The sequence below is a fragment of the Eutrigla gurnardus genome (genome assembly GCF_963514095.1).
Source record: "Eutrigla gurnardus genome assembly, chromosome: 17".
NCBI classification, from domain to species: domain Eukaryota; kingdom Metazoa; phylum Chordata; class Actinopteri; order Perciformes; family Triglidae; genus Eutrigla; species Eutrigla gurnardus.
The window spans coordinates 4,248,702-4,261,418 of record NC_139928.1 but is presented as its reverse complement, the minus strand read 5'-3'; the positions used below and the strand labels follow the sequence as shown (position 1 = coordinate 4,261,418).

The 12,717-nt window shown below is 46.6% G+C and overlaps 1 protein-coding gene across 3 annotated transcripts in view; it reads left to right on the top strand.

Moving 5' to 3' along the window:
- Window positions 1–12,717, top strand: part of adcy2b (adenylate cyclase 2b (brain)) — a 60,797-nt gene that overhangs the window by 18,275 nt on the left and 29,805 nt on the right. For all 3 annotated transcript variants that reach the window (XR_014598700.1, XM_084032560.1, XM_084032559.1), the window contains exons 3-4: window positions 9,038–9,199; window positions 10,118–10,267. Coding sequence is in view for 2 of the 3 variants with exons in the window: in XM_084032560.1 (XP_083888686.1) it covers window positions 9,038–9,199; window positions 10,118–10,267 (312 nt within the window). In the remaining variant the exon portion in view is untranslated. The remainder of the gene's footprint in view (window positions 1–9,037; window positions 9,200–10,117; window positions 10,268–12,717) is intronic.

Below are 12,717 nucleotides of genomic sequence, written 5' to 3'. Positions count from 1 at the left end.
TAGTACCCGACCAAACCAAGAAACCGCAACAGCTCTTTCTTGGTGGTCGGCACAGGGTAATTTTTCAACCGCGCTCACCTTAGCAGCAACTGGGCAGACACATCCTTGACCAACTACTCGGCCGAGATAGGTCACTGTTGCCCTGGCAAACTCACATTTTGACAGATTCACTGTGAGACGTGCCTCAGCCAAGCGGCCGAATAGCGCCCTGATGCGCTCGACATGTTGAGACTATGAATCAGAAAAAAACACCACATCATCCAAATAGACGGTGCAACCCTCCAAGTCACCCAAAACATGAGTCATGAGCCGTTGAAATGTCACAGGTGCATTTGCCAAAGGGCATCACTTTGTAAGAAAACAACCCGTTAGGCGTAATAAAGGCAGAGATTTCACGGGCACGCTGGGTTAAAGGGACTTGCCAGTACCCTTTCAATAAGTCTAACTTACTTACAAAGTTAGCCTGCCCAATCTCATCTACACAATCCTCCATGCGAGGAAGTGGAAATGAGTCAGGTTTGGTGACGGCATTGACTTTTCGAAAATCAGTGCAAAACCTCGGCGTGTTGTCAGATTTGGGAACCATGATGCAAAGGCGAGGCCCAGCTTGCCCAGCTTGATGAGGACGGCTCGGCTATACCATTATCCAGCATATATTTAATTTCAGCATCAAGATACTTGCGCTTTTCAACATTGGCACGATAAAACCTTTGTCGAATAGGCTGGGCATCTCCCACCTCAATATCGTGTTCAATGAGGTGGGTCTGACTCGGTGTATCATTAAACAAACATGGAAAAGACTTAATCAGCTCAGCCAAATCCGCTCTTTGCAGTTCTGACAGATGTTGCAACAGTGTCTCAAGCCTACAAAGAGTCTCAGAGTTTCTCAAGCGTCCATGTGTTACTGCTGGATCAGCAGCAGGTAAGCGATCTTCCTCCAGCTCCCTCCCCAACCGAGGTGAAGTGACCACCGATGCTCTAGTCACCAAACACGCCGCATGAGCATTCGCCATGGTAGCTTGTGCACCAGATTCTGCTGACTTGGACGCACGATCATGATATGGTTTTAACAAGTTCACATGACATAACTGGGTGGTTTTCCTACGCTCCGGAGTTGAAATCAAATAATTCAAATCAGAAAGTCTCTTCACTACTGCGTGTGGGCCACTAAATTTGGCCTGAAACGGCGAGCCTACGATAGGCAACAGAGCAAGCACCCGATCACCAGGACTGAAAACCCGCCGCTCCATGCGTCTATCATAAAGCTTTTTCATCTTTCCCTGTGCACGCTCCATTTTGTCCCTGGCCAGCTCACCAGCTGCATAGAGCCTATGTCAAAAACCGTTCACATAGTCCAATAGGTTCCGGGGAGGGTCTTCGCCCCTCCACTGATCAGTCAAAATGGCCAACGGGCCACGCACAGTATGGCCAAACACTAATTCATTCGGGCTAAATCCAGTGCTCTCTTGAACTACCTCCCTAGCCGCAAGCATTAACCAGGGCAAACCCTCCTCCCAATCCCCCTCCATTTGCGTGCAATAAGAACGTAACAAGGACTTCAACATTTGATGGAACCGTTCTAATGCTCCCTGGCTTTGTGCATGATATGCAGATGCCTTGTTATGTTTGATGTTAAGCTGCTTTAACACTTGGGAGAAAAGGTGTGAGGAGAAATTCGAGCCCTGGTCACTTTGAATGATTTTCGGGATGCCAAATATGGAGATGAATTGCGACAATGCTCTCACAACTGACCTTGCAGTAATTGTACGCAATGGGTACGCTGCTGGATAGCGAGTGGCCTGGCACATTACAGTGAGGAGATAGACGGCACCAGATTTTGAACGAGGGAGTGGGCCCACACAGTCCACGATCAAGTGCTCAAAAGGTTGATTAACTGCTGGAATTGGTGATAAAGGAGCAGGTCTGAGAATCTGATTGGGCTTACTTGTTAGTTGGCATGTGTGGCAAGTTTGTATGTGCGTCGACACATCACGCTTCAACCGCGGCCAGAAAAAATGCCTCAGAACCCGATCATATGTTTTCCGAACGCCAAGATGCCCTGATCCCTCATGAGCTACCTTTAAAACAGACTCTCGAAACTTCCCAGGCAGCACAATTTGGACAATTGGATCGCCTACAAAACTCTCACCATGCGGGACCCACTTCCTTACCAGCAGGCCGTCAATCAGAAAATAACCCCGGGCTCTGCTCTCTATCTGAGCATCAGTCACCACCTGCTCAAACAGGCCCTGCAGGGAGTGGTCAGCCTTTTGCTCCACCTTCAAATCATCCTGTGAAACCGACAAAGGGAAGTCAGACAGGGAAAACATAGATGCCGACGCCACATTTTCATTTTTCTTTGATTCACACACACTGGACCCAGACTCCTCACGTGCCATAGCACGTGTTACAGCACATGCTGTAAACACTTCAGGGAACGCTGCTTGACTGTCATCAGGCTGACGTCTTACCACAGGTACCGTGTCCACCTATAACTGTGGTGGCACATCAGTCCACACACAGGCACCAGCCAGGCCATTACCCAAAAGCACATTGACACCCTCCACTGGTAAAGCAGGACGCACACCCCCGCTTGTCCCTGGAAAAGATTACAGTACAGCATGATATTATGCATGGGAACTTGAAGTACACTTAAAGGAAAAGTTCTGAATTTTGGACATAGGACCTCATTTCCAACTTACCCGAGGTGATATAGGTCGGTGGAGACCGTTTTCAGCACAATTGGTCCAGTCCTTATAGTTGCACAAGTCAGTGTTGCTAAGCTGGTGTTGAGCTAGCGCACGTCAACGGTAACATCCAGCCTGTCTCTAAAAACAGCTTTAACTGCTCCGCAGAACACCCGAGACAAATGTATTATGACGTCAGACTATCGATGTTCAGTGTCGGTAGAATAATTTAAAAAAATGTTTTAACGCTGCTACGAGTACTAGCTGTCACGACTGTAGGGCGCTTAGGTTTCGTTTTTACGCACTACTACTAACACGCAAAGTAAAATTCCGCTGCTGCTGAGAAACTAGTCCCTCAAAATGTTTTATCATTGAAAATGCAAGGTTGGTTTAATTTCTAAAATTATTCTACCAACACTGACATGTACATCGATAGTCCGACGTTATAATACATTTGTCTCGGGTGTTCTGCGGAGCAGTTAAAGCTGTTTTTAGTGACAGGCTGGATGTTACCGTTGACGTGCGCTAGCTCAACACCAGCTTAGCAACACTGACTTAAGGACTGTAAGGACTGGACCAATTGTGCTGAAAACGGTCTCCACCGACCTATATCATCTCGGGTAAGTTGGAAATGAGGTCCTATGTCCAAAATTCCGAACTTTTCCTTTAAACCCATACCCAACACAGGAATAGAAGCCCCAGTGTCACTCTCATTAGTGAATGGCAAAACTGACGCTTCAATGAAAGTATCATAGGCAGCAGTGTCACGCAGTATTTTCACTGGTACTTTTATGTCACTCCCCACCACGGACACAAAGCCATCACTAAGGAAATGCCTGTAACTTTCAATTTCTGGACTCTGACAGTTAGTTTCAACCTGCAACCCCCCATTTCCAACCAAAGGCAGCGAACTTGGCACCGACACAGCCATACATGCACCTTTAGCCTTAGGTTGGGAGACAGAGCCAGACTGGAGGTTGTAGTTCGACTTAGCTTTGAGAGCATAACAGTCAGCTTTTAAAATAGTTACAGGTTCTTTCCTCACGATTGCGAGCACCATAGCCATTTGTAGCCTCCCCTGCAACCCCTTAAAGGCCCCCACACACCGCCCAGACGTCCAACTGCCTTATCCGACCACTCTCCGCCCACTCTGTTGCCTCTCGTCTGACCCGTTCGGCAGAAAAGTTGCATTGTACACACCGCTTCGACGTGCTTCCGACAACACAGCAGCGTGTACGTTCTGCGCTTGCGCGAGATGCAATAAGCCTCCTTAACAGCGGGTGGCGCTAGTCTCGTGCCAGTACTCCAAAACAGGAAAACAGGAAATGACGGAACGGAGTGCAGATAAAAACAATGCACACACAGTCTTGGTTCAGTATTCGTTCGACTCGAGAAGACCTTTGTGGACTAAATACTTGGCATTTCTGGAAAGATGACTCTGGGACGAAGTAAAATCTGTACTCTGCGCCATCTCTGTTTATGTGGTTTGTTGTTTACCATCGTCACTTCCGCCCCGCCCACACACCGCCATTGGATACTCTGATTCGCTAGCACACCGCCAATCAGAGTATCCAATGGCTCAGACGTCCAACAGCCCACCTCCTCAGACTTCGTATGCTCAGTCTGATCAGACAACGTCCGCGCAGCTCCGAAAGCTTCCGACGCAGCTGTACACACCAAACATATGTGTTCCCGACCTTGTCCGAGCCTCTCCAAACGCTTCAGACGTCCAACGGTTGGGCCGGTGTGTTCCTGCCTTTAGCCAAACTCCCCACTGAATTTAAACCTGAACGTGCTCTGTCTCCATGGCCATTATCACTACCAGCACGTGGATGCTGGCTAAACGCGCGCCGCTCAACAAAACCACGCCTGTGCCTCAGCACATATTTGTCTGCCAATGCGGCAGCACTCGCTGCTGTTTTCACTTCTTTGTTGCTGATGTGATTAGCAATATGTTCAGGTAATGTGTTTTTAAATTGCTCGAGAACTATAAGTTCGCGCAGGCCCTCATAATCATCGATCTCCAGCGCAGAACACCAGCGGTCAAAGTGCCTTGCCACATCACCCGCGAACTTCAAGTGAGTTTGCTTTTCACTTTTCCGCCATGTAGGAAACCGTTTGTGATACGCTTCCGGAACAAGCTCAAACGCTTTTAACACTGCCTTTTTGACCAACGAGTACTTTTTACTATCCTCTGCACTTAAACTCACATAGGCCTCCTGAGCCCTGCCTGTAAGCACACATTGCAACATTAACGTACACGCTGACTCGGGCCAGTTACGGACATCAGCGACACGTTCAAAGAGAGAAAAGAATGTATCTGGATCCTTTTCACAAAATTTTGCTACCAAGCGCAGATTGCGAAAAATGTCAAAATCCTGATCATTCGACCCTAACCCTGAAAAATGACTAGCAGATACCCCAGCCTCCCCAGCTACAAGTTTACCCTCTTTCATTAGTTCAAGTTTAGCTTTTTCGATGTCCAGTCTGGACTGCTCTATGCGCAGCCTCTCCACTTCAACCTGTCTTTGTGACTGCAACATGAACAGCTCCCTTTGTTGCTCAAATGTCAGATTACCTGTTACCATCACCGGAGGTTGGAACAAACCTTCACCAGGTTTACCAGGCCACTTCTCTTCTGGAGCAGGACGAGGCTCCTCTTCAGTCAGGGTCAGGATTCCTAGGTCACTCAAAGAAGCTTTGATTTCAGATTTCACCACCTTTTTATTCAACCTTTTATCACTGATCCCTATATTATAGTGGTCTACTACTTTGAGTAACTGTTCTTTGGTGAACTTGTTCAATGTTTCCAACCTCGGAGTGTCCACAAAATCAGCAATATCAGCGATATTGACACTAGAACCAACATACAAGGAAAAAATCAATACAAATTGAGAAAAGGGAAAAAAAATAAAGGACAAGTGACTTTTACCATCTCAATTACCATTAAGGCTTTATTTTTCATCAGAGCAGGTCAAGGAAACTAAGTGCCCCCAGCAAAGCCTGTGCTGCATCCCCAAGCAAGCGTAGTTAGTGTGCTAAGGGTACTTATTCACCCTACCAGATATGCATGTCCCCCCCTAACTAAACTGCCTAGCCAATACTAATCTCAAATAACTCAACCCTAGTCTTCAGGGAATCTGGCGGTGGGTACTTATGCACTTAAACCCACTGGTGTGGTGACGCGACCAGTCATCTGGCAACGCCACCAAAACCATGGACGTGCCCCCGAGCCAACCACTCTAACCGCTGTCAACCCACACTACAGACACAGCCAAGCAGATTCCAAAGGGAAAATGCTGTAAGCCTACCAGGGGGAAAACGCATAATCTGATGTGACCACAAAAAAAAAAACCTACCTTGACGAGCAGCACAAGCCAACCAACCAGCCCATACACAACAAGTCACAGACAGTGCATACAAAACAGATTAATAAAACAGATTAATAAAACAACCTGCTTTAAAGCTAGAACCAATTACCACTTCTTTTTTTTTTGTAATCAAATTTTTTTATTGATTAACTGAGATTATCAAGATACAACATATATTTTACATAACAAAACATAACAAAACAAATGCAAACTGCAAAATTGCTTAAATCATAAAAGCCGCCAAATTAACCAAAAAAACTTAAGCCAATACATTAACTAAAAAATAAATAAAACAGACAAAACAAACAAAAGGTGTGCCACCTTCCCTCCCCCCACCCACCCATCCAGAAGTCATACACAATTGTATGGAGGGAAACTCTACGACCACACATTCACCTATACAGGGAACAAAAATAACTAGCCAGAATCAGGATATGATCATTTTAATAACTCCTTTAGTGAGTTGGCCACAGCCCGCCAACTATTCAAAATGGATTCTTTTGCACCATTGATTCTGGCAGTCGACATCTCCATGAATACAACATCTAAAAAAGTGAGAATCCAATGCTTGAAGGCAAGAGAGTGGGGAGGCTTCCACCGCAACGCAATCAGCTTCTTAGCAGCTGTGATACCAGCAAGTACTAATCGCCCTGCAGCCCTCGACAGACCCATCCCAGATAAGTCATTCAGTAACAGAACAGGAACTGTCACTGGGATAGTTACAGATGTCAAGTCTGATAGTTGAGAGGCCACCTTAGCCCAGAACTGTTCCACCGGTGGACACTCCCACATCATGTGAATGAAAGTACCTGGAGAATTCAAATTGCAGAGGCTGCAAGACGGATCAGTTATCAGTTTCATTGCAACCATGACTCATTAAAAATGTCACCTAGATAGCGGATAGTACTGTTACTCCAAGGAGATTCTGTGATGGGTCTGCCTCCAATCATAAGACTCTTATTGTGGAGTAGCGGAGAGAGCGTGTGCCACTTGCAAGGTATTTGACACAGGGATTCAACCGTGTGCCAGGTCTGGATAAGAAAGGAGACTATTGGACCAAAACGAAGCTTACATTGTGAGTCGGACATGTTGGAAAAAAGTGCCCCTTGCAACGTCAGTGGTTGAACAATGTCTTCCTCCAATTCACGCCAAGAAACAGACAAATCAGCATTAGCCCACACAAAAAGAGGTCTAAGGACAAAGGAGTAAAAATACAATTTAAAATCAGGAACTGCCAGTCCTCCGTCTCCTCTACCTCTCTGCAAGGTTGCCAGTTTCAAGTGAGGCCGCTTTTTATTCCAAATAAATTGTGAAATACTAGAATGAATTATTTTCCAATAATTAGCCGGTGGTGCAAGGGGAATCATAGAGGACACAAAATTAATCCTGGGTAAAATATTCATTTTCACAATGGAGATGCGGGCTTGAAGAGAATTGGGGAGGCCAGTCCATTTATCTAAATCTGATTTAACTTTATTCCAAATTTCCAAGTAGTTATGGGAAACAATGCGATTCAGGGATGGGAAAATATGTACTCCCAGATATTTAAGTTGTTGTACAACAGGGATATTAGGTGGGAATTGTAGTGCTCTAGCCGTGTCATTAAGGGGTAACAAGACAGACTTATTCCAATTGATTTTGAAACCAGATAGATCACCGAACTCACTACAGATAGAGAGCAGAGTTTGAAGGGATTGGACCGGGTTCTCCATAAATACAAGTACGTCATCAGCATATAACGCCAGATGATGAGAGGTACGGCCTACTGAAATAGGTTGCATGGTAACGGATTGACGGATCATCTGGGCTAAGGGTTCTAGAGAAAGCGCAAACAGTGCTGGGCTCAAAGGACAACCTTGCCGAGAGGACCTGGAGACAGGAAACAAAGCAGATGTCAGTTGTCCAGTGAGAACTAGAGCAGAAGGCTTAGAGTACAGGACCATGACCATATGTACAAAATTCCCCCCAAAACCCATTTTTTCTAGCACAGCCCATAAAAAGCGCCATTCTAGCCTATCAAAGGCCTTCACCGCGTCCAATGAAAGAACTGCCGATGGTGTATTCTTAGCTGCTGTGGCATCTACTATGTAGACTATGTATGTAGGAGACGTCTAACGTTATCAGCAGCCATCCTGGTCTTAATAGAACCAATTACCACTTAACATTAAACTATGCACTTCCTCAAGAACGAATTACCATCAGAGCTTCAAACTACACCATTAGTAGTATAAAGAGGAAACACTTCTCACCTTTTCACTGAAGCAATGTATCCTTCTAACCTCCCCCTTACTTACACCAAGCAAGGGACAAAGGGTTATTAACACTCAGGTGTGCAGCACTGAAGCAGCCACCACGAAAACACCAAGTCCAACCACTATCCACTGAAACTTCAGCAAATAGAACGAGGACGAGCCCCCAATTTGACACGACCTGGCTCATAGGCCGCGTCAAAAGAGGAGGAAGCACACGGTTTAGAGTTAACAAAAGAAATATATTTATTTAACTATTCCGAAACTAAACTGAACAGACAACAAAGGAGAAAATGTGCGGTGTGGAAATCAGTAGTCAGTAAGATGGTGATGTTGTAGGTGGAGAATGTGCTGCGAGGGTGTTGTATGGTGCAAAACTTAGACGAACAAAAAGGTACCGCCAAAAGAAGCAAAAAATGCACTGCCGTCCTCAGGGGCACTCAAATGGTAAAAGACAGGGCTTTTCACCACCACCACACAGGACACTGGCCAGGTGTCCTGAGTTGCCCTAATTAGAGCCCCATACTCCAATCAGCCCTGGATCTGAGGAGAGAGAGGAGGAGAGAGAAAAGGAGAGAGACTGCCCAGCACAGGCCCTGAAAAGGTACCTACAGCAGGGGCTGTGACAGCATCCCCACTTCAAAACCTAATCTCTCCTTTTTAGACAAAGAAAAAGCTACAAAGAGCTTTCTAGTCGAATGTTGCCCCATCGATGTGCTCCTGTTTCCAGGTGTCCTTCTTCCTGTTCATCGTGTTCGTCGTCTACACCATGCTGCCCTTCTCCATGAGAGGGGCCATTATCGCCAGCGCCATCACCTGCTTCTCGCACACCGTCACCCTCAGCGTCTGCCTGGCCGGCACCGTCACAGAACTGGAACCTCTGGTCTGGCAGGTAACACGGGTGATTGTTCGTGTTAAACTTGAAGCCATTGAGATGACTCACTGTGTGATCTTTGCTTTGATGAAGTCCTAAGAATGATTGCTTCACTGATGTATTAGCCGTGGAGGTAATTTCTCAAAATGAAATTTGGTGAGGTTGTTCCATGCAGGATTAGAAATGATGAGGCACCTCATTCCAATCAGGCCCGCGCTGTATAACAGCGAACCCTTCCCTGTATCACGGTGACACGGCACATTCAGCCTCCGGAGTCAAATGAACTGTGTTTTAATGTACTCTTGGAGACAGCTCTTAAAACGCGGGTTGTAAATGAACGTACGGCTGACACAGTAGCACAAGAAACCTCATAATGCGTCTATTAATACACACCAAACAACAAGCATCATCTGAACGTTACCGATAATTACAGACATGTCAGGTAACACTTAAAGATAACATAAAATGCATTTTGCATCACATGGATGTCTCAAAGTAAACCCACTGACAGCACTCCAATCACGTTTGTGTCTTCTCTCACATATACATGCGGTGGAAAAGCACACCAACAATAAAACATGCTCAGAGACGCTCATTGCCCTTGGATACAGCGCCACGGACAACCTATTGATATGCGAGGCCACATTTTAAAGAGCTTGGGGTTGACACAGTGTGTGATCTGAGCCTGGTTTTACAAGGTTATCATGTGGGCTTAAGTAGAAAGAGGTAGATAGAGGAGGATATAACACATACAGGCCTATCTTGAACATGCGTCACCTCCTGGCATTGTTTTTAATACCTTATTCTGTGTGTGTGTGTGTGTGTGTGTGTGTGTGTGTGTGTGTGTGTGTGTGTGTGTGTGTGTGTGTGTGTGTGTGTGTGTGTGTGTGTGTGTGTGTGTGTGTGTGTGTGTGTGTGTGTGTGTGTGTGTGTCAGATCTTAGCCAATGTGATCATCTTCACCTGCGGTAACTTGGCCGGGGCGTACCACAAACATCTGATGGACCTGGCCCTCAAACAGACCTACCAAGACACCTGCAACTGCATCAAGTCTCCCATCAAACTGGAGTTTGAGAAGCACCAACAGGTACACGCACAGAACGGCATGTTAGACCTCAACGTGTGGTTCAACTCTTTGTTTTGAAATGGTTCAATGCAGAATGTAAATAATAACAGTCTATCTTGGAGAACTACGTGGAACTTTCCTTTTCTGTTGATTTTGGTCGGCCCATCTGGATAAAAACAAGTGTTTATTTTTAGAATCATTTCTATGCCCCGCCGGAATCTGACATGAAGTAAATCTAACGGGGGTTATTTAACGGGGGATCATATATATATATATATATATATATATATATATATAGTATATACAGTATATACTGTATACTGTGTGTGTATATACATATATATATATATATATATATATATATATATATATATATATATACAGTATATATACACACCAACCTGTCTCCCTGTCTCTCTTCTCCCTCCACCAACCTGTCTCCCTGCCACTCTTCTCCCTCCACCAACCTGTCTCCCTGCCACTCTTCTCCGTCCACCAACCTGTCTCCCTGCCACTCTTCTCCCTCCACCAACCTGTCTCCCTGCCACTCTTCTCCCTCCACCAACCTGTCTCCCTGCCACTCTTCTCCCTCCACCAACCTGTCTCCCTGTCTCTCTTCTCCCTCCACCAACCTGTCCCCCTGCCACTCTTCTCCCTCCACCAACCTGTCTCCCTGCCACTCTTCTCCCTCCACCAACCTGTCTCCCTGCCACTCTTCTCCCTCCACCAACCTGTCTCCCTGCCACTCTTCTCCCTCCACCAACCTGTCTCCCTGCCACTCTTCTCCCTCCACCAACCTGTCTCCCTGCCACTCTTCTCCGTCCACCAACCTGTCTCCCTGCCACTCTTCTCCCTCCACCAACCTGTCTCCCTGCCACTCTTCTCCCTCCACCAACCTGTCTCCCTGCCACTCTTCTCCCTCCACCAACCTGTCTCCCTGCCACTCTTCTCCCTCCACCAACCTGTCTCCCTGCCACTCTTCTCCCTCCACCAACCTGTCTCCCTGCCACTCTTCTCCCTCCACCAACCTGTCTCCCTGTCTCTCTTCTCCCTCCACCAACCTGTCTCCCTGCCACTCTTCTCCCTCCACCAACCTGTCTCCCTGCCACTCTTCTCCCTCCACCAACCTGTCTCCCTGCCACTCTTCTCCCTCCACCAACCTGTCTCCCTGCCACTCTTCTCCCTCCACCAACCTGTCTCCCTGTCTCTCTTCTCCCTCCACCAACCTGTCTCCCTGCCACTCTTCTCCCTCCACCAACCTGTCTCCCTGCCACTCTTCTCCCTCCACCAACCTGTCTCCCTGCCACTCTTCTCCCTCCACCAACCTGTCTCCCTGTCTCTCTTCTCCCTCCACCAACCTGTCTCCCTGCCACTCTTCTCCCTCCACCAACCTGTCTCCCTGCCACTCTTCTCCCTCCACCAACCTGTCTCCCTGCCACTCTTCTCCCTCCACCAACCTGTCTCCCTGCCACTCTTCTCCCTCCACCAACCTGTCTCCCTGCCACTCTTCTCCCTCCACCAACCTGTCTCCCTGCCACTCTTCTCCCTCCACCAACCTGTCTCCCTGCCACTCTTCTCCCTCCACCAACCTGTCTTCCCCTATATCTCCATGTGTTTACTAACTGGTCTGAAACACCTGCTGAGGTTTTCAGCTGAAGATCATCAGTGTTTAAAGTCATCAGGCTGAAATCCTCCTGTGTTGGATGTGAGGTTTACATTTAGACAGCGGTGTGTTAACATGTGAACAAAGGGCTGTAAATCCACAGTGTTGTGCAGGTTGTGGTGAAAGTCAGCAGAGAAGTGTGGAGAGTTTTGAAAACTGTGTTCCAATAATGAAAAGGAGCTGAGTTTGGTCCACATGAACTGCTGCTGTGCAGACTGGAGTTAGAGTGTTGAACATGGAGCTGCTGGTGTGCCCGCTGTCCTTTAGCAATCGGAATAAACTGTAGTATGCTGACTCACAGAGCCACTCTTTTGGCAGTAGACTCTCCCCGTTATTATTACTCTCTCTCTCTCTCTCTCTCTCTCTCTCTCTCTCTCTCTCTCTCTCTCTCTCTCTCTCAAACTAATTTAATTATTACATTTATTGCCAAAATATTTCACCTCTGAATGTGGTCATGAGGAGCTGGTATGTCGCCCACGTCTAAAGAGTTGTTATGCGGTGACATTTGGTTGACATTAGCCGTTCTTCCGACCAGGGCAATGACACGTGAAATTATACATGAATAAGTGGCGGTCCACTCACTAGGGACTAGCTGGGATCATCTTTCAAGTATTTCCCTACTATAGTTGAAATGCATAATTCATCATTAATATATCACAAAAGTATGTTGACGTAGAAGTAGAGGAGTATGTGGAAATATTGCAGATATTATGTGCATATATATTTATTCTAGGTTGAAGGTAAATCATTAGTGAAAAAAATACCTGTTGCTTTCATTTTTCATTTGAATGCCGTTGTAAAAAATGTT